Raw genomic sequence first — 27,113 nt, forward strand, 5'->3', positions numbered from 1 at the left:
AAATCCGAATCTGAAACGTTTTGGATTTTTAAAAATGGCCTCGGGGGAAAACTAGTGGGTGGTGGTGGTGGTGCCCGATGGGTGGAAACTACCACACAAGTTTCAGAGGAATTGGGCAAAGGGCTAATTTTGGGTGAATTTTTGAAGTATAGGATTTTTCCCATAGGGAAGAATGGAGGTTTCAGCAAAAGTACAGCTTCATGTTGGGGGGAAAGGGGTGGCCCAGAGCAGAGTAGGGTGGGTGGTCGTGCCCAGTGGGGGCAAGGAAGCTGCCAGAATTATTTCAAAGGAATTGGGCAGAGGGCTGATTTTTAAAGATGTAATGGAGTTTGCGCATCTGTAAAGTTCTTCCCCATAGGGAATGATGGACCTCCATAATTCCTGCCCCATAACTGCACTTGGGGGGCACCAAGGTGGCCCAGAGCAAGTGGTGGTGTAGAGCACATAGGGTGCCAACCACCCCCATGGGTTGCTAACCCATGGGGTACTGGGTTCTGTTGTTTCTGAGATGTTTTGAGTGTAAATTCAGATTCTCTGGTAGCATATGAGAGTGGATTCATGGTTTGTCATTGAAAATCTCATATGCTACCAGAGAATCTATACTCAGAACACCTCAGAAACAACAGAACCCAGCACCCCATAGGGGTGGTTGGCACCCTATGTGCACTACACCACCACTCACTCCCGGCTACCCCAGTGCCCCCCAGGTGGAGTTATAGGTCTGCTGAAACCTCCATTATTCCCGGGGGGGGGGACCTTAAAGAAGCGTAAACTTCAACAATTCCTAAGAAATCAGCCCTTTGCCCTATTCCTTTGGAATAGGGCAAGTGGCAGGCACCCCTTGGGGCACTGCCACCCAACCCACTGTTTTGCCCCTCAGGACCCCTTTCTGCTCCGAATCTGCCCCAAAGACATGTCAACTTCAGAAATTCTTTAAAAATCAGCCCTTTTCCCAATTCCTTTGGAATCTGGGTGGCAGCAGGTACCCATTGGGGCACTACCACCTGAACCACTCTTCTGCCCCCAAAGCCCCCTTTCTGCCCTGAATCTACCCCAAATAACATCAACATCACACATCAACAACAGCAGAGCTTAGGAAAAAATCAGGCAGATTGCCAAAAGTCATGCACATGCACCCCCCCCCCCGAAATGCAATTGATCTACACACAACAGTGTGAAACAACAATGAAATGCACACTGCCCCACTGGCCAATGAGGGTAAAATTTACCCTTAAATTTGCTTAAAAGGAATAAGGAGCCAATTGCCAGCAGATCAGCTAATAATGCTTTCGCTGGCCAATCTGCGAGCTGGAAGGACTGGAAATTCAAACAGATGTCAAAACTCAAAATGGAGACTGAAGGAGAAAGACTTTTTGCGATTGCAAAATGGAGTTCCAAAATAGCCAAAACAACAAAACATTTTGTATCTGAAACAGGGACGTTTTGTTTTGGCTACAAAATAGCCGAAACGGCCTGTTTTGTGCACAAAACGTTTTGTATCCGAAACAAAACGCACATCCCTGTCTTACAGGACTCACATGGTCTCTCATCCAAATGCATATCAGGCACTGCTTAGCAAAGAAGACAATTAATGTTTGTGACCACAAGACCAGCTCTCCTGGTGGGCTTCAGCCCAGAGACAAGGTTAGCTCTCCCCCAAGTGCTGCTGCTGCCCCCTCCACCAAGTGCTGCTTGATAAGTGTCCAGAGTAAGAAAGTAAAGTAAAAGTAAGAAAACTAAAGAAAGAAAAGTGGGCTGGGGGTGGTGGTAATTATGATGATGAATGTGGCTGTTGTGTTGCTTAAATGAAAAAGGGTCTCTAGGCTGGTCATTACATTGGACTGTGCTGAGCATTATCATGACTCTGCTCTAAAGAGTTCCAGGGGCCCCACTCCATCCCACGGGCTTCCTTATTTTCCTCCATCGCATCTTGGATGATATTTTTCTCTCTCTTCTCTCCCCTTCCCCACCCCTCTTGTATTAGGAGAGGAAGGCAGTGACAGGGGGCCCATTTTTAAATCTCGTCTCTGGGCCCACTCCAACCTTGCTACGCTCCTGTGCAGGTTGGTGTATATTGTTTAAGTCATTTTCTATCCTGCCTTTCCGTCTCAAAACAGCTCCAAGACAGCTTACAAAAATAAAATGGGTGTGGAAAATGCAATTTCCCCAGGGCTCCTGAAGGACGTTTCTAACAAGTGTTCTTAGTGTCATTTTCAAAGTCAAGGAAAAAAGATCTCGGGCACACCAGCTTGGTAGGGCAGAACAGGAACTCCTGAGAGAGCAGCTGACCTTTTGGCATCCTATATCATACTAGAGAAGGCCCCCTCTTCCAAAGTGAGCCAAAAGCTTTCACTTGAAGTCCTTTCTCAAGTTGAGTTCCCATCTGGAAGTGAAGACTTCTCTCAGGTTTGAGGGCACTTCTCACTCTAGCTGTAGAACTCCTTTAAACTGAGGGTGGTGGTGGTGGTGATGATGATGATTAATTCAATTTCTATACCGCCCTTCCCAAAATGGATCAGGGCGGTTTACAAAGAGAGATAACAAACAAATGAGATGCCTCCCTGTCCCCAAAGGGCTCACATTCTAAAAAGAAACATAAGACACACACCAGCAACAGTCACTGGAAGTACTGTGCTGGGGGTGGATAGGGCCAGTTACTCTCCCCCTGCTAAATAAAGAGAATCACCATGGTAAAAGGTGCCTCTTTGCCCAGTTAGCATGATCCAGCGAAGCTCACGTAAGCTTTAGGTGTGAGATGAGTAAAGAGTGTGCCATGGAGTCAGTGTCGACTCCTGGAGACCACAGAGCCCTGTGGTTTTCTTTGGTAGAATACAGGAGGGGTTTCCCATGGCCTCCTCCCGCACAGTGTGAGATGATGCCTTTCAGCATCTTCCTATATCGCTGCTGCCTGATATAGTACCAGTGGGGATTTGAACTGGCAACCTTCTGCTTGTTAGTCAAGCATTTCCCCGCTGCGCCACTTAAAGAGGCACCTTTTTAAAAAGTGGTGGTTCTCTTGTGCTTCGCAGGGGAAGAGCCAGTAGCAGAGCAAGGTTGGAGTGGGCCCTGGGGCAGCAAGTAAAGATGGGCCCCTGCCTGTGCCACCTCCTTCAGAGAGCAAGGAGCCAGCTGCCCAGCTGGTGGGCTTCACTCTGTCACGGGCCTAGTGCCACTTGCCCCCCCCCCCGCCCCCTTCCTTGTTCACTTGTGGCTCAGTCCCTGGGGAGAGCTCCTGTCCCTTTCCAACCCCAGCATGCCTTCAGTGGCTGTTGCTGGCAGGGGTGTAGCTATCACTGAGCAGATGGGTTCAGAGAACCTGGGGGCCCCAACTCCTGAAAGCCCCCCAGCTCCACCCCTCCCTATTTTCTTCATTATCTTCCTCACGTCCAGGGGCTGGTGGGGAGAGAGGTGAACACAGGCCTCCCCCCTCCCCTAGCTACGCCCCTTGCTGGTGTCTACCTTAGGTTTCTTTTTAGATTGTGAGTCCTTTGGGGACAGGGAGCCACCAGTGGCTGTGGTTGTGGTAGTAAAAAATTGCTTTGAGAACTTTTGTAGAAAAGCAGTATAAACACTTCTTGTTAAGATGTGACGTGCACTCAGCCTCGTCAGAATTATTCCAGCCCACCTTGGTGGTCTCACAAAACACTCTTGGCAGAACTGTCATCGACAAGAGAAAGGCCATGAGACCAAAGTGTTAAGCCAGACTCTCTCTGGGCCTGACCGTTCTTTTCTTCTGAGCTCAGTGTATTATGCAGCTGCACCACAATCCTAATGAACACTGCCAGAAGTGATAGCTGCTAGATATCCATGTATTTGAATATTTTCATACCTGATGCTGAAGAGTGTTTGGGTGAGCAGTAAAAGCAGAGGGCGCTATAAGGCTATCTATTTATCTTCCTCTTTTGCAAGCAAATTAATTGTAAAGATAATCTAAGTACAGAGGCTATCCTCCTCCAAGCCCCCCTTATCAGGACTCAGTTGTTTAACCAAGGAGTTCTCAAGGTTGGGTCCCTAGATGTTGTTGAACTACATCTCCCATCATCCCAAGAAGGCCATTGTGGCTGGAAATGATGAGAATTGTAATCTAGTACACAAAGTTTGATGTTGCCTTAGGTGGCGCAGTGGGGAAATGTTTGACTAACAAGCAGAAGGTTGCCGGTTTGAATCCCCACTGGTATTCTATTGGGCAGCAGCGATAGAGGAAGATGCTGAAAGGCATCATCTCATACTGCATGGGAGGAGGCAATGGTAAACTCCTCCTGTACTCCACCAAAGAAAACCACAGGGCTCTGTGGGCGCCAGGAGTCAAAATTGACTCAACAGCACACTTTACCTTGACACCAAGTTTGATAACCTTTGTTTTATCTTAGCCTCATTTAACCTAATGGTCCATTGCTATTGGCTCAGACCTTTCCCAAGAATACTCGTTATTAAACCCTGTCTGTTCCTTCCATCTAATACTGATAGCAGGTTTGTGGGGCAGAAACCCTGCCATTTGTAATCTGTACATCTCCTAGCACACGAGGATAGGTGCGTGTTTAACACCCAGCAGAGTAGCACCATATTATTTATTATTAAAAATTTTATACCGCCCTTCCAAAAGGCTCAGGGCGGTTTACATTAAAGCACCATTAAAATCAATTAACAATTAAAACAAAGATTATAAAATGCATAAAATAATAATTAACAATTAAAACATCGTAAAACACCAATTAAATAGCCAAAATAATTTAAAAACAAGTTTTAAAAAGCTGATGTGTTTTCAAAAGTTTCTTAAAAATTGCCAGAGATGGGGAGGCTCGTATCTTAGTATGGAGCGCATTCCACAATCTTGGGGCAGCAGCTGAGAAGGCCCGTCTGTGTAGGCCCGTCTCTGGGTAGCCACCAAACGAGTTGGCGGCAACTGGAGACAGACCTCCTCAAGTGACCTCAATGGGCGGTGGGGCACATGTATAGGGAAGTTGCCATATACAGGGCAAGTGTTCCTGAATCTTTTGTGGAGCACTTGAGCACCAAGCTAGAAATAAGGGAAGCAGCAGGGCCAAAAGGAAGTGCTACCTGTCAAGATTTCCTGGGCTTGAGTTCTGCAGACTTCGCACTACTCATCCCCCCGTATCTGCCATCAGGCAATTGCTTTAACTATTAGTTTTGTGTCCAAGTAGATGCCCATTACAAGGTAGTGCTCACCCAGTAAACATGATTTGGACATGTAACATTCATGTAATGAAATGGAATATTTTTAAGGCATTGTGAATAAATGTAGTACAACTTATTTCATAGATATGCCATTTTTAGTAATGTTTAAAATGAAATCACTGGCCTTATTTCAAGGAATATTAATATTAATACTAGCTTCTGAGTATATCAGCAGTTATAAATAAACTACAAAAAGTTTTCATAGTCTTTTTAAAATTCTTATTAGTTTGATGAAAAAGTGCCTTGTGTGTGTCATGGGGGTGGTGGAATTGTGTGTGTGTGTGTGAGAGAGAGAGATTAAATGTTTTCCTTAACTGGACTTTCTGGAGAAAACCGGAAAATATGCCCCGATTGCAGTGGGGGCAGAAAGTGAGCCCCCCCAGTTAAAATGATATTTCTGCCATGCATGCCTAGTGAGAAGCAGCTCCTAAAAGCAGTGATATGAAAAGATACCTGTTTAGTTCAGCTTTTAGTTATTAGTTTTAAAGCTTCGGGTTTTAGAGTTTTTATTTGTATTTTTAAATTGTTTTAATTGGGTTAATGTTTTAATGGTTTGGGGATTGTAAACCGCCTCAAGACTCTCTTGTATGGGGCGGAACTGAATGAATGAATGAAACAGAACAGCCCCACTCTGATTTTGGACTACAGCTCCCATAATCCCCGTGGCACAGTGGCCAATAGCCAGGGATTATGGGAGTTGTAGGCCAACATCTACTGGAGGGCCGAAGTTGAGCAGCCCTGCATTAACCCATTCCTCAAGAAGCCGCATCCGGCCAGCTTCTGCTTTGGCGGTCCCTCTTGCTCCGCCCTCGAGCGCGGGCGGGGTCACCTCACAAACCCCGCCTCCGAACCGCCGGTCTCGGATCAAGCAAAAGGCTGGGCAGTGCCCTCAACAAACATGGTGCCGGAAGCACTTCCACTCATGCCCTTCATCGGCTAGTGAGAGGCGGGAAAGCAACGCCTCGGCGACCGAAGGTGACGTCATGTTTCGCGACGCTTTCCTGACCTAGACGCACATGGTGAGTTGGCGCCGGATGCTGCTGGCTGCGCGTGTCCGAGGCAGACTGCGGAGAAAGCGGCTGCTACTTGCTGCTCTCGTGGTCCTTCGCTGCAACAGGCTCCCACTTCTACGATGTCCTCCTTCAGCAACCAGGAGCTGGTGTGTTGGGAACCTGTTCCTCTTCCTTTATCCTCGCAGCAGCCTGCAAGGGTGGAAAGGTAGCCTGCGTGGAGGGCAAGCGGGGGGCTAACTGGCCGGCCAGCCCAAGGTAAGCTTTTCTCCTCCTCCTCCTCCTTCTATATATCTGTGCAATATTAAGTTTTTGAAATCTCCAGGCTCCTGGAGGTGGATGCTGATTTCTGGAGAGCCCCAGGCCAGATGTGGAGGGATTTCAACCTGGGTCTCCCCAGCCAGGTGCTTCATCCACTGTCCTGCCCCTTCGTGTTTATGTAGCCCTTTTGAGTGTTTGAAGCGCTTCTTATAGATTGGGAGCTCCTCTTGAACGGGATTCATTTTGAAATTCGTTTCTTTGTTGTGTAAACTGCTTTGTGAATTCCTTCCTTCCTTCCTTCCTTAAAAGGGGCATATAAATATGTGCAGTAATTTGGGGTGTTGCTACCCCATGTTCAGATTGAGGGGGAGCAGAGAGCATGTAGGTTGCTGCAGCCCCCTCCCCTTGAGTTTAGGCAGGAATTGGATGCAAGTTTTGGCAGATGCTCTGTGCTCCAGGAGCTTCAATTTCCAGTGTGGGTCTGATAAGTCAGACAGTCATGTATCTTATACAAAGTACCTGATACAAAACAGCCTAACCACTTTAATTCTTACTCAGATGGTATGCTGATAGTTGAGGCAGCCTGGTTTTCAAGCCGCCCAAGGATGAGAACAGCCTGCCAGAGAACAAGCCGCCCGAGCCGGCCGTCTGGTGACCAAAAGTGAGCGCCCTTTTCCCAGCAACTGGAGGAGACGGTGGAGGTAGGAACCAAGAGTGTCCAGCACAGACTGGCTTTAAAGGAAAGTTAGTAGGGAGCTTTCCGGTTGCAGAGCTGCTTCTGGCCTATCCTGTTTTTTTCTCCTCACTGAGATAACCAGAACTTTCCAAGGACATAAATACTCCTCTTGCTGTATGAGTGATTCTGGCTAGAAGGGAAACTTTCCATCCTGAAAAGACTCTGCAGCTGTGTCAAATTCAGTGCCTGCCTCTTCCATGACGGGGACTGGTCCAAACAGCTGCCACAGTGATACCTGTAGCTCATGGGCCTCAGAACTCTTTGTGGGCTCTGGGGATAGTTTTGCTGCAGACACTGGCCATATCCTCCATACCCTTCTGTTCCTCCAGATCTCAGCGTGGGCGTCCTAGGGAGAGTGTGGAAAACAAGATTTCTGTGTACTAAGAGATGGGATTTCAGTGCTGTGCAGTTTTCTTTTTCCCCTTTATAATACATTGAGACACCCTAAAAATATGCACACTTCCTTGACTTCTATAACTCTTGTAGATTGCAGAATTTTACATTACTAGTGAATGCTGGCAAGTCTTGATGATTTTACTGTTTTGCCTGAAGATTTATCCACCTAACGGTCTCTGCTTCCCATTTCCAGATCTTCAAGAAGTTAAATGATCACCTGGAATCCCTGGAAAATACCTATGCCCTGATGTGATTGCCCCAAGTATCATGCGCACGTCTTGGGTATTGGTAGATGATGTGCTGAAGGTAAAGAGGGGGGGCAGTAATGGGTTTGAAACTCCCTTGGCTAGTTACTGTTTCAGCATTCAGGGCCTCTGCTCTTAATTTTCCTGCTTAGAACTGGAAATGGAATCAGCCATTAGATGGCACTGTTTCAAACAGCACTGTTTGTATGCAATACAGGGGTCTCAAAGATTAATGTTGAGCATTCATTTTCCAGCAAATGGACATCTGTTTCCTGATTATGCTATGTGAAAGAAAAAGGATGTGCATGTTCTCGTGACTTCCCTCCTGTGCTGCCATTTGCAAGTAGGAAAGCTAAAAAAAACTGATGTAGCCACAGTGGGGCAACCCATTGAGAAACTGAAGTGTGCATATAGAAGATCTATGCCAGGTGATCTGCAAGAGTGGAAGGTAAACCCCTTACTTTCTATCAGCATGCCTACAAACAGAAAAGGGTTTTCAGCCTACATAAACAGTCCTGGGTTTGCTTCCAAGAGATCCCAGGAATTGTAGTTTTGTGAATGTGCTGTTAGGGGTGTCCAGCTTGTTACCTGAACTCTGTGGCTTGAGAGAGATCATGACAGTTACAGCAGTTCATGTTAGTAAGGCAGACTGTTCATTACAATCGCAGCCTACCTTTCCTCAAAGGACTTGCATGAATACATGGTTTTTCCTCTCCCCAGTTTATCCTTGACAGTCCTGTGAGGTTGGTTGGAGTGCGTGACCAGCCAGGTTGGAGCTGCGACGGAAAGGGATCTCTCCTGTCCAGCTTTGCTCCTTTGCCCAGCTGGAACTTCCTTCTGTCCCCCAATGCAGTCTTGTCAGATTCGGTGCTCTCCTGTTCTGTGGTGAGGACCGGCCTTGTGGCTGCCACAAAAACTTGTAGTTCATGGGCCCCAGGTCTGTGCTGTTGGGCCTGGGGATAAAAACATGCTACAGACAATGAGGGAGTCCTTCTCTGCTCATTCCTCAGCCGCACGAGTCCTTCCAGCCATCCCTTAGAGTAGACGATAGGGGTTGCCGGCTTTGGGTCCCCAGATGTTATTGGACTACAGTGTCCATCATCCCCAGCTGATGTTGTAATTCAACAACATTTAGAGACCCAAGATGTTTGGGTTGGTCTGCCTTAGGCAAAGTAGACATGCAGTCTGCATTGACAGAGAGCTTTTAATGACACGGTGTTTATGAGCTGGCACAGATGGTGGCTTTCTAGGACGATGCCACTGTGATGGCAGCGTTGTTGCAATGTTGTTACATTAAGAACTGTTAGAAGCTTGTTGACATGTATGAAGCTGAATATTTGGAAATAGTTCTAGAGACTGGAAGGAAAGGGTTAGCCTAGGGGTTCTCCAACTTGGGTCCCCAGGTAGTGCTGAACTAAAACTCCCATCATCCCCAGCCAAGTGGTTGTGGTTGAGGATAATGGGAGTTGTAGTTCAGCAACACCTAGGGACCCAAGTTTGAGAACCCCTGGGTTTAATAGCTTGAGGGAAAGTTGGCGAATACTTTTTTAATGTAAATAATTTTATGTGCCTTGCCCTAGGAGTAAGATCCATCTGAAGACAGTGGAGCTTGCTTTGAACTGTAATGCTGCACAGGATTGTGGTCGAGTAGGTGAGTTCTGGTGAGTGTTTCTACCCAGGCCTGTGTCTCTGTTGGCTGTTTGAGTCTGCCATTGGAAGCCTTGCTGAGAGCATGTTCTGTGAATAGTGAAGGTTTTGGTTGGGATTTCATGTTGGGGAAATTTCACTTTGTATGTGCTGGTCTTTGGAAACTGTGGAGGAGTATAGAGAATAAACCTTTCTAATACTCTTGTAACAGGCTCAGAAGACTAAACTCTTTTAATATGAAGGTTCCGGTATCTTAAAGCTTCATGCAAGCAGGACTCCTTCTACTACACAAATGAGTAAGCTGTGGATGGTCCCTTTATGAATGCTTTGTGCAGATCAGAGACTGAAGTCTTGTGGGCGGTGAAATCACCACAGAGGAAGACTGAAGTAGAAACGCATCCAGTGGCGTTTGTTGGATTAAGTGGACTTCTGCAATCAGACTTGGAACTGTTTGACTTGTATGTTGACTCAGCAGTTCAAATTCATTGCTTTAAAAACTGTATTTGAGATTGTTAGACCTGTTAATATTCCTTTAAAGAGTTTTTTTTTTATAAATCTTCACTGATTTAATAGCTTTACTTTTATGTTGTATGGAGACATTAAAGTGAGATTATGAGTATATATGTGTGTATATTATTTGATCAACACTATGAGTATAGTTTTGGGCTTTCCTGGACACCAGAAACAAGAGTTGCATCAATACATGGCAGTTGCATCAATACAAGTTGTACAATACATGGCAGAAAAACAATCGAAGGTGCCATGGGGGGGGCGGGGGGAATTGAAATTCACCCAGTGTATTTCAAGCCATGTATACCTCATCAAGAGAATTTCTTTCTTCTGAGTCAGGTTATCTTCATTTCTGCAAAACAGGGTCATTCATCTTCTGAGTCATACTGTGTAGGGACAAACTGCATTAAGCCTGACACAGAGATGGACTTAAAATTGGATGCATCTCTTCATTTCCAAAAAGCAGCTGTAGGGTAGACGTGTACAAGCCAAGATTTGTGCACCAGTCTGAATTTGGGCCAGTCTGTGGTTTCGCAAACCGGTTCATACAGGTTTGGCCCAACCAGGAACTGGTTTGGTGGCTTGAGGGCCGTGGCGGCAAGCAGCACCTTTCAGAAGTAGGTCTTTACCTATGTGACCACCGCTCCAGACAGTTCCCTGCTGCAATGATGGCACTCCCGCCATCTTCATGTGCAGTGGCAGTGTGACGCCGCACACCTGGCCTCCCGGCTGACCACCTGTGTGTGCGCACACCACTGCTGCCACACTGCCACAGCAGGAAGCTGCCTGGAGTGGTCGTCCTGTACATATTAAGGACCTGCTTGCTATTAAAGGTGTCGCTTGCTGTTTCCCAGGCACCGCCCTTGAACCACCGGGCCAGTTCATATTTGGGCTGTTGGTGCAACCAAGAATCTTAGTTTTTACACATGCCTGCCGTAGAGTTCTCCAATATAGCTTGGGGCTGTCGGGGAACATCTGCCCCTGTGCTGTTATCCTTGTGAATCTACTCCTCCCAAAGTGGCTATACACTTCCCAAGCAATTGTATGCTTCAAAGAGCTTGTTGGGGGGGGGGGGCAGCATAACATTCAGTGGGAGAGTTTCAGTCTGCAACATACACCTGCCACTGTACCTGACTTTTGTGAACAAAGAGAAACTTTGGTTTCTAAGCCTGCTCCCCGCTCCACAAGATGCTTACTGTGATGGTATAGCTTGCCCTGAGGATTCTTCTTGACTACTTGTAGAAGAGGCCTAGACACAGAACTCCACAGCAAAGCTGCAGGGGGGAATGCATGGAGTTAGAGGAGTGGGAGGTAGTCTCAATCCTCTGCTCAGTCAGGGGTCGGTCCTTCCCATGCCCACAGCATGCTGTTTCTGCAAAGGGAAGCTCCCACTGGACTCAAGGGTGCATTTTTCTGTGCTGTTTGCTGAGCTGAATCTACATGGGGGCCTTCCCAGGTGGAGAGGGAGGGTGTGTTGCATGCTTGGTTGTGGGAGGGATGAAGGGCCCTTCGGATGTTCCTTCTGTGGCTGTTGGAGGTTAAAATAAGCAAGAGCTGTCCCAGCGGTAGTTGCAGACACAGGAAAGGTTCCAGCACTGAGTGCAGCCGCTGAGCACAAGGTTGGGCCTGCAGGGAGAAGGGCTCAGAGGAAGTGCTCTCTCCGGCAGGGCTTTCCGTGGGCTGCACCACACAAGCTGACTCCAGGCTCCCTGCCTCCACTGGACTTGCTTTCTAAGCTGCAGCTCAAGGATGGCCTCTGCACGGATCCTGTGGACCTTGTGGTCCTGTGGACCTTGTGAGGACTGGATGACTGAACTGGTGTCATCCTTCTCCCTCAAACTCAAGAAGCTCTGACTGGGTATGCCCATTAAAGACAACAGGCACCCTGTCACCTGAGCAAGAGACTGAATTGGTTCCCACCTTGAAGGAATTGAGCCTAGGGGAAAACCCCACAAAATGGGCTGTTTCCCTGCTCTCCTCAGTTGGTGGGTCAGTTGGTCTTCTCAGCCTTCCTTCCTCCCCTCCAGCCCGCTGCCTGCCTTGCGAACCCCTCCCCCTCCGCAGAATTGCTTGGGCAGCCACCGCCGCCACCAAGCCCCTTGAGCAGATGGGGCTGGGAGTCCCACAGGATTGAAACCACCAGCTTTCAGAGGGCCTTGAGTGGGACGCCTGGTCTATCCTCTTTGGGCCATTCTTGGCAACGAGAATCCCTGGGAACTCTCACACCAGCGTGGTATTTCTCTCGTGTTCTGGCTGACTGGGAAGCTCAGGTCCCAAGAGCAGACAGAGCCAGCGAGATTCCCGAGCAGAACCCTCCTCCGACAGCTGTTTCAGAGGCCGAGTTCATCCCTGCACGGGCCTGTCGGGACTGCTTGGGACCTGATTGCCATGGGCTCGTGCAGAGCTCTAGTTTGAGTGCCACACCTGCACCCCACTGCTGCCATCCTTGCCCTTCGCCAAGAAGGCCTAATGAGGGACCCCCCAAGCTCCCTGAGGCATTGCACAGGAGACAGTAGACGGAGGATAGGTAATTGATTTCTCTTCTTTTGAACCTGCGCACTGTACTTCTTCCTTTCTCTCCCCACCCACCCCTCTTAGTAGTAATTACCGGCACCATTTCCTCGTTCCCCCTTCCCTACCAATTTCTGGATGTATATTTTGCCTATCTAAGATTGGTTATATTCCTTGGGCTACTAAGGTTACAAAATATTTCTGTTTTGCCTTGTGCTTCTGTTTCAGTACACTCCACTTTCTTGCTTCTGAGTCCGGTGCTCCCCTTTGAGTACTCTAACATTGATATTTGCCCACGCCTGGGTTGCGATTTCTAGTTATTGCACACTTGCAAATTTGGTTTTCAGAGCTGATTCTCCATCCCAGCTCAAGCAAAAGCATAATTGCAGATGTGGTAAGTGTGGTGGCACACACCCCTCCTCCGTGGCAGTGATGGGCAGAGCGGGAGCGGCCACTGAGCCTGACCATCCGGCCCAGCAGCCCTCTTGAGAACCGCCCAGCACACTCTCCCGGCTGTGCACATGGCAGCTAGAATTATTTTAAAGATTGGTGGTTTGGCCTTGTGGTGGCATCGGCGGGGGGCCTTGCAGCAGGGGCCCAAAATCATTTTTTACCGGGGCCCAAACCCGCTCTCGGCAGCCCTGCTTGTCATCAACTTTTAAAAAAACTACTGCACATCCGCGAGTGCAGTGCGAGCAAGTGGGTGAGAGTTTAGACTTGTTTTGCAGCAGCAGATCCCGTCTAGCATGCAGATCAAAGAAGCCGAGGTGGAGGTTTAATTGGGGGGTCTTGGGGAACACACACGTATAAACCACTTGGTGGGCCCTGCTCTCGTTTCCTGCCATGGCAAAGTGGCAGCAGAAGAAAGCACAGAGAAGTCCTAGCCGGGACTCTCAGCCACTCTTCTTTCTGTACGTTCCAGAAGAATCTTGCCACGTTTTTTTCCTCAGAAAAAGGCATACAGGGATAAGAAAAGCTGCACACTTGTTCAGGAAAATACACAGAAGGAGGACTGACATTTTTCTTTCCTCTGAAAAGGAAAACAACAAGAACAACATAAAAACAAACTGTTCATCTGTTCGGAGTGCTCCACTCTCTAGCCTGCTTCATCCTGAACATTCACAATTGTTAACCACATATTTAAACAATAAAACATACCATTCTGATTAAACCCACCCTAATCCCACCATGTTCCAGACTGATGAGAACGGCCGAGAGGACCATCTACAAGTAAGCCCTAATTCTTAGGACGATTGCTGAGGCCTATTGTGCAGGCGTGGCGGCCTCCAAAATGGCCGCTGTGCCACGGCGCGGGGGGGGCGGCCGAAGAGTGGCCAATTTATGGCATAAGGGAGGATGGCGGGGGGGAGGGGGGACCTCTGTGGACACCCCCTCCCACCACCGCCTCCTCAGAAAACTCGCCTGGAGGGGGTATGTTTTTTTAAAAAATTAAAATAAACAAATAAATAACCTGTGAACCCTGGTGTGTGTATGTTCGGTTCGACCCTGAACAGTCAAATTGAACTGGTTCGACATCGTTCTACATTGAACTTGTTTGCACATTTCTGGGAAGATGCAGGTATTTACCCATTAATGCAAATAAACGGCAATTTCTATTTTGTTCAGGCTGTACATGTTAGACTCCTTAAAAAGAAAAACTAATAGAGCACTCACTTATTCAAGGTGAGTTGACCAGACCTTTCTGCCAAATGTCAATGCAGGGGGGGCGGGTTGCGGGGAGGAGAGAGAGAGTGTGTACAAAACCAAACCTGGAAAATTATTGCATGAATCTGTCTTTACCTGGCCCAAGTGAACTGCCATTTTCATATCCTTCAGGCTGCACCCCGATTTTCAGTGTCAGCCGTTCTTTGACTGGAGGCTGGGAATCATGCATAACCTGGCAGGTGAACACCGTAAAGTTCCTCTGCTCAGTTGCATTCACCTCCAAGAAACTCTTGAGGGAGAACAAGCCAGCCGAATCTTGGGTCACGGGGTTGGTCTTTCCTTGACCCGTCTCTTTGCCATTCTCCATCCAGACAAGGCTTACATCGTTGGGATAAAATCCATCCACACTGCAGGTGATGGTCACAGTTGCATTCAGCTGGATGGGAGGAGGGGGGCTGGTTGTTTCCACTTGCACCCTGGGGGGAACTGAGCAAACAAAGCCAAGCAGATCAGCATCAAGACCTTGACTTCCATTGTGGGAAATCTTTGCTGGACTCCATGCAGGCTGCAATTCCATGTCTGGTTTTCTTCTTTTCTTCGTTTTTCTAGGCGTAAGGCCAGACCTTGCTCAGAGCAGCATGCCAAGCTCATCATCAACACAATGTTTGCCCTTGAACGTTCTGTGAACGGGGATCTCGTGTGCTTGCTCAGATTCACACGGCCACACAGGGAGCAGGAAGGCTACTTCCAAACTTCCCTTCCCCTCCAGACACCAGTGAGAACCATGCTGGTGGGAGCAGTGCTGTGCCAAGCAGCACAGATCCCTGGGAACCCCACCATGCGCCATGCGCCAAGCGTGGTCCATTGGGGAATCTCCCTGCCAGCCGGGCTCTAGGTGCCCATCTCTGTGTCTCCTTGGCCTGGAGGAGATGCACGGTTCCAGCAGCTGGGTTAAGGGAGAGCTTGCTCCCTTTAAGCTCAACTAAGAACCTCAACTTAAAAGTGAGGTTTGGCTGGGTGGGAGCACTGGGGTCCACAAACTCTACATGGGCAGCCAAGTCCAGGCTGGACGGCCCTGTCCATCTGGATCTGAAATGCCCTGAGAAAGCTCCCAGTCGAGGCATCGCAGAGACACCCTTCCCCACTCTTTGCTTCTGGGCTCCGAAAGCCTCCGCCTCTTCCTCTCCCTGCAGGGATTCCCTCCAACCTATCCCAAAGCCCCGCCAGACCCCCTACCTAAGTCTCCAAGGTGAAGCGTCTGCTGCAGTGGGGCCTTCCAGGTGCAGAGTATGACCTGGCGGCAGGTCAGCTGGGACTTCACATCCCCACTTGGGAAGTTACACACAAGCCCTCTGCAAGCCAGGTGAGCGACCCCATTCATTAGAAAAGGGTTCTACTTGAATTTACTCCCCATTTCTCAGCCCTACTGAGGAAGAAACAAAACCAAGCCACATGGCCCAGATGAGAAGCTCCGTCCCAGCCGTGCCCCATCATGCCTCATTCCCGCCCCCTGCCAACTCTGTCCAAAGTCAGCCTGGACTTCCCTCACTCTGAAGAGCACAAGCACTGCTCTGTTGGCTCTGGCTGGCTCATTGACACAGGAAAGCTCCCAAACAGGTTCCCAAGCAAAAGCATCATAATCAGCCACCCCGTTCTTTGCTTCTGTGATCCGAGAGCACAGCCTCTGCCCTTCCCAACGAATCCCCAACTTGGCCCCGCCATACCCCCTACCTCTTAGGACATCTCCAAGGAGAAAGGTCTGCTGCAAGGGGGCCTTCAAGGTGCTGTGCTGGATCTGGCAGGTTAGCTGGGACTTGACATCCATTTCCGTGAGCCGGACATCCACAGTGCTCGTGACCTCGTAGGAGGTGCTGTCTCCCGGGGGCTGGACGATGGGCTGCCTCCTCCCGTCCTTCAACCAGGTGACAGTGATGGCTGGAGGTGAGAATCCAGCGGAGGTGCAGCTGAAAGACGCTGAGGCCCCCGGCTCCACTCTGCCAGGAGGGGGACTGATCGAGGGTTGGGATGGCGTGGCTGCAGAAAGGAGGAAGCGTGGCATGATCCTGGGCATGCCCTGCTGGATAAAGAAGCCCCTTCCCCAAACCCAAAGGACCCTCCTCCTGCAGAGCAGCTCAGAGAGGAAGGATTTGCTCCAAACCTGACGTATTTCAAGAGCAGAGGATGTGGGGGCTCAAAGTCAGGCCGAGTCCATTACTAGAAACATTCATTGTTTGGGTTTGGAAAGAAAAGTTAACATCCGAAGGGGCCAAGTCTGGGATGGGTCATGCTGTCACCTCTGCCCCTGCCCCCAGATGAGACCATCAGAAGTGTTCTGCTGGATCAGAAGTCCATCCTCATCATGTTTCCAAAAGTGCCTGGCCAGATGCTTTCAGGGAGTCCACCAGAAGGGAATGAAGACAAGCCCTCCCACCACGCCTTCCCCCAGGATTTGGCATTCAAAGATTCACTGCCACTGAACCTGGAGGCTCTATTTACCTATCCTAAGTGTTATCCTCCCTAGTGCCTTAGGGCTAGTGGGCAACGCATGGTCCGTGCTGAGAGAGGGGATGCAGCACATTCGGAGATCTGGAGGCCTATATTCCAGAGGCCTGATCCATAATTACTCTGGGTAATCAAGAGCAATGTCTAGATGCCCAGAAGATGCTCAGACAATTAGTCTGTTTGACCCAGATCAATTACAAATCTGATAGCAGCAGAGATGGTTGGACCAGCCCTCACTTGATACAGCTGCCTGCAGGGCATAAAACAGACACCCCAAACTTTATATATATCATAAAGTTCTGCCACAAAGGACCTTCTGAGTGGGAAAACGGAACAGGGGTGAGAATGCAAGAGGAGGAGAGGGCTTCCCAGAAGAGAGCCAAGGGAAAGGAAGGCCTCGATGCATTTGATAACATCTACCACTTTGAAAAACTTGGCTACTATCAATATAGGATGCCGGCAAATGCACAGAGAATTCAGTGGCAAACAAACGACATTGTTACATGTAGAGGTGCAGCATCAGAGGAGACCAATTTAAATGCTCGACACAAGCAAATGCAAAAGACTGAACAATTCCGTTCAGCAACTACCACAAGAGCCTTCGCTCTGTGCTGAGAGGGGCAGAACATTGTAAAAGAAGCAGAAGCCTCCGTGCAGCTAGGGAAATGTCAACATTCCCCCCCCCCCTTTAAAATAAATAACTGCAACGAATTACTTCTATATGTTTACACTCCTAAACGAAAATCAGTGCAGGTTATAACTGGTGCTGGATGGAAGTGGGGAAAGAGGCTGAAAAGGTAACAGTATCTTTGGCAGTCAAGATTTAGCCATTTTTGAACCTTTGACGTGATTGTCCAATTAATGAGAGAAGCAGTTAGCCATAGCCCTGCTAACTGAGCAAAGCGGCACCTTCTAAAACGGCGATTCTCTTGTATTTAGCAGGGGGAGAGCAAGTGGCCCTATCCAACCCCAGCACAGCATCCCTCCAGTGGCTCTTTCTTTTTAGATTGAGAGTCCTTTGGGGATAAGGAACCAGCTTACTTGTGTATTTTTCTATGTAAACTGCTTTGGAAACCTTTGTTGAAAAGTGGTATATAAATAGTAGTAGTAAAAAAGCAGCAGACAGGGAATGAATTAAGGCCCCTTCCCCTCCAAGCCACATCCCCTTCTTTTTCTTTGGCTGCTTGGTGGAAATCCACCACCCTAGAGCTGGGCCTGCCACCAAACATCTAGTTAGACCCTGAACTGTGTCTGGAATGGATGCTGTAGATTAAGGCTGCACTTAGAAGATGAAGCGGAGGAGTGTTCTTGAATAAAGGTGAAGTTCAAATGTGTTCCATTAAGAGGCTCCCGTGCAGCACAGGTTGAATGCCATTCTAGGCTAGTCTGGTTTGCAGGGACTGGAGGCAGGGCTGAATCTGGAGCAAGGGGAGTTGGAAGGTGCCCCACCCCCCAAACCTGAGCCAGTGTAGTGTAGTGGTTAGAGTGCTGGACTAGGACCGGGGAGACCCGAGTTCCAATCCCCATGATTCAGCCACGACACTTGCTGGGTGACTCTGGGCCAGTCACTTCTCTCTCAGCCTAACCTACTTCACAGGGTTGTTGTGAGGAGAAACCTAAGTATGTAGTACACTGCTCTGGGCTCCTTGGAGGAAGAGTGGGATATAAAATATAATAATAGTAGTAGTAGTAGTAGTCAAGAAGAACTGTAGTCGAGAAGAAAGAAAAACATGTCAAAATAATCGACATAGCAATACCAGGGGATAGCAGAATAGAAGAAAAAGAAGTAGAAAAAATAACAAAATACAAAGATCTACAAATTGAAATGGAAAGGCTGTGGCAGAAAAAGACCAAAATAATCCCAGTGGTAATTGGCACCCTGGGTGCAATTCCAAAACAACTTGAAGAGCACCTCAATACCACAGGGGCCACAGAAATCACCACCAGCCAATTACAAAAAGCAACTTTACTGGGAACAGCCTATATTCTGCGACGATATCTATAATAACAGCAACAACAGTGATAATAAAATCCAGCCATCCCAGGACCTTGGGAAGGACTCGATGTCTGGATAAAACAAACCAGTCAATAACACCTGTCTGACTGTGTAAACAAGAAATAATAATAAATAAATAATGTGCATCCACAGTGGATCTTGACCCACAAACTATTCCAAATTTAAGCCCTTCCCTCCCATCAAGTCCATACCTGTAGAGCAGCTCAGAGAGGAAGGCAGGTCCGTCCCTCTGGATGGTCTGCTCCAAACCTGAAGTGTTTCAAAAGCAGGAAGAGAAGGGGGTGCTCCAAGTAACCCCACATCCATTACTGGAAATAGTCATTGTTTGAGTTTGGAAAGAAAAGTTAACATCCAAAGAGGACAAGTCTGGAATAATCATGAAGCCACGCCGATGCCTTCCAGATGAGACCATCAGAAGGGCCCTGCTGGGTCAGACCGAAGTCCATCCTCATTGTGTTTCCAAAAGTGTCTGGCCAGATGCTTTCAGAGAGCCCACAAGGAGAGCATGAACTCCCAAAGATGTGACTGCGTTTCAGTTTGTGACTCCTGAGGATGTAGACAAACTGCTTTGGAGTGTGTGTCCTACAACCTGTTCTGTTTACCCTTGCCAAACTTGGCTTATTTCATCTGGTAATTGTACTATCAGAGAGGGCTAGGTAAATATTATAAATGCTTCTCTGAGGGAGGGCAGGATGTCTCCTTGTCTTAAGGAAGCTATTATTAGACCTTATTTGAAGAAACCTGAATTGGATCCCTCAGAGTTAGCTAATTACAGAACTGTTTCCAATCTTCCATGGTTGGACAAGGTGACAGAGCTTGCTTCTCTTGTTTCACACAGTGACCCACCAGATGCCTGAAACCTCTTTAGGGTAGTGAAATCCAAAATATTGAGGCGCTCCAAAAGGATCTCCCCAAACTGGATGAGTGGGAAACAAAGTGGCAAATGTGGTTCAGTGTTGGCAAGTGTAAAGTGATGCACACTGGGATGAAAAACCCCAATTTCAAGTATATGCTGATGGGATCTGAGCTGCCAGAGATTAACAAGGAGAGGGATCTTGGGGTCATGGTGGACAACCATGGAGAAGCCACTGCCCATCTGGATAGACAATGCCGAGCTAGATGTACCAAGGGTATAAGTAAGGCAGCTTCCTCAGTTCCTTGGGTAATTTTTCCCTTGCCAAAGTCATGAGAATGTTCTTTCACATGCAGCACTTGAGCATGAATATACTCACACCAATCACACATAATTTGTGCTGTTCATGGAAGGCAGGTTTGTATTAATGACGGGTGGGGCTGGGGGGATAGCAGCAGCTGCAGCAAACAGCCAATCTTGGACTTCTGCACTTCTTCATAGCGTTTAATTGCTTTTGACAAGTGACATGTTCCAGTCTGGTGAAGGGGGGAGCAAAAGGGGCAGTGGAAAATATTTTAGGGGGAGCACCCACTATCCCTTGTTCCACCTTACAGTCATCCCGGAGGAGGCGGGTGTGGGGAGACTGAAAATGAAATTGCATGCTTGATTAAAGCCACAATTTAATCACTTGTCAACCTTCAACATGATGTCCAGTTAATGAGAGGTTTATGGGACTCTGTTCTTTTAGGTGTGGAGTTAAGACAACCAGGTTGGCTGATGAAGGCATCTCTTGGGGTTTTTTGAAGACTGAACCAGGTGTTCAATGGCAACCCGAGGTGTGGGAACCTGAAGTAAAACTTTATCATTGCCATGTGTGATTTTTTCAATTGCCCAAAACTATGGATCTCTATATAGGATAATGATTGGCTTTTCCTGACATCCTGATACATCATGTAAGATGTGCCAATGTTGTTTAATTTTCTATTGTAAATTATTGATAATGTAGTTAAACGTTAAACTACAGTGGCTAAACTACACTGTAGTTCAATGTTTGATTACATCACCAATAATTTACAAAAGAAAATTAAACCACATTGACACATCTTACGTGGATTGTCAGGAAAAGCCAATCATTTCCTTTAAAAGAACTAAAAATTTAAAGACATATTAGTCAGGAGTGAATATAGAGAGTGAGTGCATGATACACCGCACATTTTGCCAGGGTCTTAAAAACCTCTGGGCCATCACCCCTGTGGCCACTGTGTTTATTGTCAGTACACCTGCACAATTAAAAACTTTGAGAACCATTCCAATCATAAATGCTACACATTGAAATCCTTCACTACATGCAACACATCTTGTGTGATATATGCTTTCCAATGCCCATGTAAGAATATTTATGTTGGTAAGACATTGAGGCCATTGAAAGGACGCAATGGTGAACATCTGAGCCATGTGAAATGTGTACAAATGGTTGCCCCCTTGGTAGCTCGTTTTTTGGAGAGAGAAAATTCTTTAAGAGATATACAGTTTGGGGTAATTGAAAAAATCACACATGGCAATGATAAAGTTTTACTTAAGAGAGAGGCATGGCTGTTTGTGGAACTGAACATTTTGGCTCCACAGGGATTAAACGAGGAACTTGACTTTCTGGCTGTGCTCAAAAGAAGGGTGGTATATTCCTTTAAGTTGATAAGTTAGTTGGTTCCACAGGCAACAGTATACATTTGCTTCTCCGGTTGATAATGGTCTAAGTTTGTAAGAAGGCAAAGGCTTTTGGCTCAAGGTCTGTTTGAAATATTACAAATGCAAGTAATGATGAGCTTGGGATGTTACTGGCTTCATTTTATTTTAAGAACATAAGAACAACCCTGCTGGATCAGGCCCAAGGAGGGGCCCATCTAGCCCAGCATCCTGTTTCACTCCGTGGCCCACCAGATGCCTCTGGGGAGCCCACAGGCAAGAGGTATGTGCATGCCCTCTCTCCTGCTGTTGCTCCCTTGCAACTGGTATTGAGAGGCATCGTGCCTGAGACTGGAGGTGGCCCACAGCCACCAGACTAGTAGCCATTGATAGACCTGTCCACCATGAATCTGTCTAAGCTCCTTTTAAAGCCACCCAAGCTGGTGGCCATCCCATCACCACATCTTGTGGCAGAGAATTCCATAGATCAATTATGTGCGGTGTGAAAAAGCCCTTCTTTTTGCTGGTCCTAAATTAGTTTCATGGGGTGACCCCTGGTCCTAGTATTTTGTTCCAAAGGTGTTTCTATGAAGTAGTTTAATTGTAATTTTAAAAAATATTATTTTAGTATTGACCCTAAAGAAGGCCTCTGAGGCTGAAATGTGTTGGGCTTCAATAAAGACTTCACAGTACTGTGGGACTTTGAGCATTTTTTCACGAGCAGTGAGAGAAGGCTGCAGGATTTGTGGGGAAGAATCCCTGAAGAGCTTACCTCGCAACAGACAACCTGTTTGCTTCTCTTGGGTGGGCCCGGATGCTGCCGGTAGCTCCAAGGGTCAGGGTGCCCGGGCGCAGTGCCCCGTGTCAGCTGCAGCTGACACACGAGTAGAAAAATGGGGTTAGGAGAGCACTTCCTCTCCTAACACCATTTTGAGAGGAGACGCCATAGGCAGGTTTGCCTCTGGGATCAGGTGCAATCCAGGCAGTTCACATGCACATGCAAAACCGGACTGGGCTCCCTTAAGGTCTCCTTTTTTGCTTGTCTGTAGTGACTGCCCTGCTAACTGGGCAAAGAGGCACCTTTTTAACGTGGTGATTCTCTTTATTTAGTGGGGGAGAGCAACTGGCCCTATCCACCCGCAGCACAGCATCCCTCTAGTGGCTGTTGTTGGTGTCTATCTTATGTTGCTTTTTAGACTATGAGCCCTTTGGGGTCACATCTGCTTTATTTATTACTAGCTGACCCGTGCGGCCGCCGCCGCCCTGCAGGGGCCGAGTGCGGCCGCCGCCACCTCGCCTCCGCGGCCGGGCCCGGCCAGGCCAGGCTACATCTCTCTCTCCTCCCGCCCCCCGTCTCCGGCGGGTCAGAGTGCCGCCGCCGCCGCCAGCAGGCCTGGCCGGCCCCAGAGTGCCGCCGCCGATGCCGCGGCCGGCCCCAGAGTGTCGCCATCAGGCCCGCCGCCTTGCCTCCGCGGCCGGGCCCAGCCCGGCCAGTCCCGCCGCCTCGCCTCCGCGGCCTGGCCAGTCCCGCCACCTCGCTTCCGCGGCCGGGCCCGGCCCCGCCGCCTTGCCCCGCCTCGCTGGGCCCGCCGCTCGCTGGGCCCCACCACCACGGCCTGGCCCGCCGCCATCGCTCTGGGCCCGCCGCCTCGCCCCGCCTCACGGCCGGGGCCGCCGCCACCTTGCTGGGCCCACCGCCTCGCTGGGCTCCGCCGCCGCGGCCCTGGGCCCGCCACCTTGCCTCCGCAGCCGCCCAGCAAGCGAATTCTCCTGGGTGTGCTGCCAGCCAATCAGGCGCCCCCTGCAGCCCAGCCAATCAGCTGGGCTGCCGGGACGCATTTCTCCTGGGCACACCCAGGAGAATTATATATATAGATTTCTCTGTATAAAATACTTTGGAAACTGTTGTTGAAAAGTGGTATATACATATTTTTTGGTTGTTATTTTTGCTGCAGACAGGGCTCAATCTGACACAAGGGCTTGTGGGGCAAGGGGAGTTGGAAGATTCCCCCCAAACCTGAGGCAAGTGATGAGCAACCACAGTGGATCTGGACCCACAAACTATTCTGAACTGCAACCCTTCCCTCCAATAAGAGAACCCCCACCCCTGCACAGATTTCAGGGGACAAACTATAGAACACATAGATGTGTGCAAATTCCAGGTTCTCTTTAAGAGGAAAGCAGTCTTTTGACCCCTGTCGGTGCGGGGAGGTGGAAGGGCAGGGAAAGCTTTAAGCACTGCCTCCACTACCTACTTTAAAAAAATGTTTCCTACGGTTGCTTTCTTGTGTAGAAAACAAAAGAAAAGAAAAGGAGAGGAGAGCTGGTCTTGTGATAGCAAGCATGACTTGTCCCTTTAGCTAAGCAGGCTCTGCCCTGGTTGCATTTGAATGGGAGGCTAGAAGTGTGAGCACTGGAAGAGATTCCCCTCAGGGGATGGAGTCACTCTGGGAAGAGCAGAAGGTTCCAAGTTCCCTACCTAGCAGCATCACCAAGATAGGGCTGAGAGAGATTCCTGCCTGCAACCTTGGAGAAGCCGCTGCCAGTCTGTGAAGACAATACTGACCTAGATGGACCAATGGGTCTGACTCAGTATATGGCAGCTTCCTATGTTCCTATGTTCCAAAAAGATCTAGGCTTCCTTACAGGCACTTGTGTGTATTAGGTTGTAGTTTGCCTCTCAATTTAAAGGCTGCATGGGGCAGATCTTTCCTGGACATGTATGTATGTATGTATGTATGTAACTCCTATATTGCCCAAACTTTCATCTCTGGGCTTCTTTAGAAGAGGTCTAATGATTGCCTAAGACAAGGAGGCATCCTGCCCCCACTCAGAGAAGTATTTATGATATCTACCAGGCCTCCTACAAGAGCCTTCCTACTAAAGAAAACAAGCCATGTTGGATAAGGGTCAAGAGAACAAGTGGTAGGCCTCACCGCTCCAAGCAGCTTGTCCATATCCTCAGGAGTCACAAATTGAAACTGATCCAGTCAAATCGCATAAGAGGAATTGCTGGACACCTCCAGTTCAGATAACAAATTAATTGTGGAGTCTTCATCTAAGTCAGCCCGAATCTGTGATAGTTTTTTCTGCGAAAAACTTTTATCTGCGAAAAGCCTGAATTGCACTCACCTATCACAAGGACCTCAGTGCCCTTTCCCGATTTGTATTCTGACTCTCCTCCTGCTCGGATTCTGAACTTCACACAGTAATAGGTCCCGGCATCCTCAGGTCGGATGTTGCTGATACGGATGGTGAAGTCTATGTCGGATCCAGCAGCAACTCTGGTCACCCGAGGGAAAGGTGGTCCTTTCCCGCTATAGATGTGTGCCTGGCTTCTGTCCAAGCCCTTGTACCATTTCACATCTCCTGCTACATCAGTTCCAGTCAAGGTGCAGTTCAGAGTGAGGGTCTCTCCTGCGGAGACTGACAAGGGCCCCAGACTCTGCAGGACTTTTAGCTCCTGGCTGCTGGCCCCTGCAACAAAGCAAAGCTTCACAGATCTCTGTTCTCTCCAGATGCCCCCACTCAGCTGTGAGGGGAAGCTGTGCAGAGCAGCACATCCCTGCCCATTTCACATTTTCAGAAAGACTATGCATGGCTCAGCCAGAATTATTTACTGAATCTGGAGAACAGTAGCCTGCGAAAATAACAGGTTATTCATTTCCATTGCCCTCTGTTGCTCTCTTGCTGTTGGCTTCATTTGCCCTCTTTAGTTTCTGAATGTATTTTTGCTTCCATGGTTGCCCTCTACCCAAAGATCCTGGTTAAATGTAGTGGCTGACATACTGCGCAGCATTAGGCAAGCAGCAGTGCACTGTCCTCACTGCTGTGTGGGTTGGAATCATAACACCAACACAAGAGCGCTTTTGCACAATTTCCAAACATTGTGTGAATGCAGTTGCATGGCTGGTGGCCAACCCTAACTGGCCATTATCAACAACCAGTGGGTACACTGCATCTGTGTGGTTTTGCTCTGGTGCAACTGTGCTGACATAGTGTCTGTGATCCACAAGCAGCGTGCACTGCCACCTAACCAGCACTGCATGGTATATCATCCATTCTTCTTGCTGTTTTAGATTCAGCTGTGATGGATCTCTGATGCTCGCTGCTGCTGCAAAAGACCATTGAATCAAACCAAAGGCCATGCATGCCAGCCTGGCTCTTGCTAATCCCTGCACTCTCTTTTCACCAGCCATAACCCTCGATTCTGATATGTCTTCCTGGGCAAGCAAAAGGCATCCACAGGTCTGTAATGAGCAGCAAATTCAGGATGACGAGATGCTAATGTAACCTCTCCTGCACCAATGCAGGGAGAGGAAGGGGCCATTACAAAAATGTCCTTCTGCAGCTAGGAAGAAATATTACATTGAGACAGCACAGAAGGCTATCCATCACCCCAAGAACACTCATCCCTCCTTCATAGGTCCACAAATCAGTTCCTTCCCCTCCATTTGTCTTGCAATTGAATACATCAGTGACTGGGGTTTCTTTGAACTCTGGAGCAACCCAATAAACTCCGTGTTCAAAACTCACCAAGGATTCCCAGGAGAAGGAAGAGCATCAGGACTAGGCAAGGCACCCTGGAGATGGGGCTTTGTGCAGTCATTGGGGTGGTGGCGGCGATCCTTCCGATCCTTCCGTGCTGTCTCATGTAATGCTTCTTCTTAGTTGCAGCCTGAGGATATTTTTGAAATGGCCCCTTCCTCTTCCTGCATTTGTGCAGGGGAAGTTAAATTAGCATCGCGTCATCCTGAATTTGCTGCTCATTGCAGACCTGTGGATGCCTTTTGCTTGCCCTTTTTTAGTCTGTGAATTGTTTTAACTGTTGCTGGAAGAAATTTGCAACTTGCTTGAGCAGCGAAAAAGAGAAAGCATGATTAGTTTGAATAATATCTATCTAGCTAAGATAGATGGCATCTTTCATGTCTGGTACATCTCGTGCCTTGCCTTGAAGGCGTTTGATTACACTACTTGAAAGAATGTCCCTGTGGGGAGGGTAGAAATTGGTAGGGATGTGTAGACCGGTCCAGCGGTCCGGTCCGAGGTCGAACCAAACCTCCCCCCGGTTCCATCGGACCGGGACCGGACTGCCGGGTCCAGTCCAGCCGGATCGCGAATTTTTTGTTGTGTGTGTGTGTGTGTGTTTTAAATCAAGTAGATTTTAAGCACCTTTAGCCCCTTCAGGGGCTTGCTGAAGCCATGGGGGGGGGGGTCCGCACGGGTTCCCTCTCACCCCACCGGCCTTCCTGCCACGGCCGCCCGTGGCCGGGTAACTCAGCATTTTCGGGCCTCCGTATGAGGCATTGGCACATGCACAGCAGCTGCGCGCTCATACGGAGGCCTGAAAGGGCCAAAAATCCTGAGTTACCCGGACCCCCCCCCAGCGGATTCAGCAAGCCCCCCAAAGGAGCTAAAGGTACTTAAAATCTACTTGAATTAAAAAAAAACCCCAAAATTTGCGAACCGGACCAGGGGGGTTCGATGGGGGGCCGGACCAAACTGGGCCAGACGGTTCCATGCACACCCCTAGAAATTGGGGCCCACAAGCCCATCTCTTGAGAAGTGTGGGTGAGAGAAATCACACCTGGAAGCATCTGGGACCTTTGGAGTTAAAAGGGGATATCTTGGTTTGTATGATAACATATGCGTAAGTGTGGAATGTGTTGTTGTTTGAGTATAAAAAGGTACTTAGAAATTGCTAGAGTGCACGGCCGCACCCAAGAGCTTTGTTGCTAGCAAATTAAATAAAGCTTTTGTTTGAAACTCTTGATACTGGTGTCCGGTTAAGAAATTACCTAGCCAATAAAACAAACTACAGGGGATTCTCTGGCTATAACACTGTTTTTACTCTGATTTGTATTTGTCATTGATATGTGTT

At 48.5% G+C, this 27,113-nt stretch overlaps 1 protein-coding gene, 1 long non-coding RNA gene and 2 other non-coding genes across 4 annotated transcripts; 3 read left to right on the forward strand and 1 right to left on the reverse strand.

Annotated features, from left to right (window-relative positions):
- The first annotated feature begins 6,175 nt into the window (after positions 1–6,175).
- On the forward strand, positions 6,176–10,110 carry LOC128322119 (uncharacterized). Its single transcript, XR_008305532.1, has 6 exons — positions 6,176–6,464; positions 7,026–7,168; positions 7,793–7,905; positions 8,099–8,292; positions 9,425–9,505; positions 9,703–10,110. It is a non-coding gene; the product is annotated as an uncharacterized LOC128322119 (long non-coding RNA).
- Positions 7,367–7,500, forward strand: LOC128325478 (small nucleolar RNA SNORA5). Its single transcript, XR_008307474.1, has one exon. It is a non-coding gene; the product is annotated as a small nucleolar RNA SNORA5 (small nucleolar RNA).
- Positions 8,693–8,826, forward strand: LOC128325479 (small nucleolar RNA SNORA5). Its single transcript, XR_008307475.1, has one exon. It is a non-coding gene; the product is annotated as a small nucleolar RNA SNORA5 (small nucleolar RNA).
- A 3,164-nt stretch (positions 10,111–13,274) lies between the features above and the next one.
- LOC128352861 (signal-regulatory protein beta-1-like) lies at positions 13,275–25,921 on the reverse strand. The gene is made up of 5 exons (XM_053313404.1): positions 25,769–25,921; positions 24,365–24,709; positions 15,909–16,211; positions 14,313–14,663; positions 13,275–13,542 (listed from the first exon to the last, which is right to left on the reverse strand). The coding sequence occupies exons 1-5, from the start codon at positions 25,884–25,886 to the stop codon at positions 13,406–13,408; spliced, it is 1,254 nt and encodes a 417-aa protein (XP_053169379.1). The 5' UTR covers positions 25,887–25,921; the 3' UTR covers positions 13,275–13,405.
- Between the last annotated feature and the right edge of the window lie 1,192 nt (positions 25,922–27,113).

The sequence above is a fragment of the Hemicordylus capensis genome, chromosome 4 (genome assembly GCF_027244095.1).
Source record: "Hemicordylus capensis ecotype Gifberg chromosome 4, rHemCap1.1.pri, whole genome shotgun sequence".
Classification (NCBI taxonomy): Eukaryota; Metazoa; Chordata; class Lepidosauria; order Squamata; family Cordylidae; genus Hemicordylus; species Hemicordylus capensis.

What these genes read in the sequence shown, in the direction of transcription:
- LOC128352861 (XM_053313404.1), bottom strand. Translation starts at nt 25,886, where the DNA reads ATGAGACAGCACGGAAGGATCGGAAGGATCGCCGCCACCACCCCAATG. An exon ending in CCTTGGAGATGTCCTAAGAG is followed by an intron (nt 14,664 to 15,908) that starts GTAGGGGGTATG and finishes TTGTTTGCTCAG; the next exon opens with TTCCCCCCAGGGTGCAAGTG. An exon ending in TGGCAGTTCACTTGGGCCAG is followed by an intron (nt 13,543 to 14,312) that starts GTAAAGACAGAT and finishes TTTCCTTTTCAG; the next exon opens with AGGAAAGAAAAATGTCAGTC.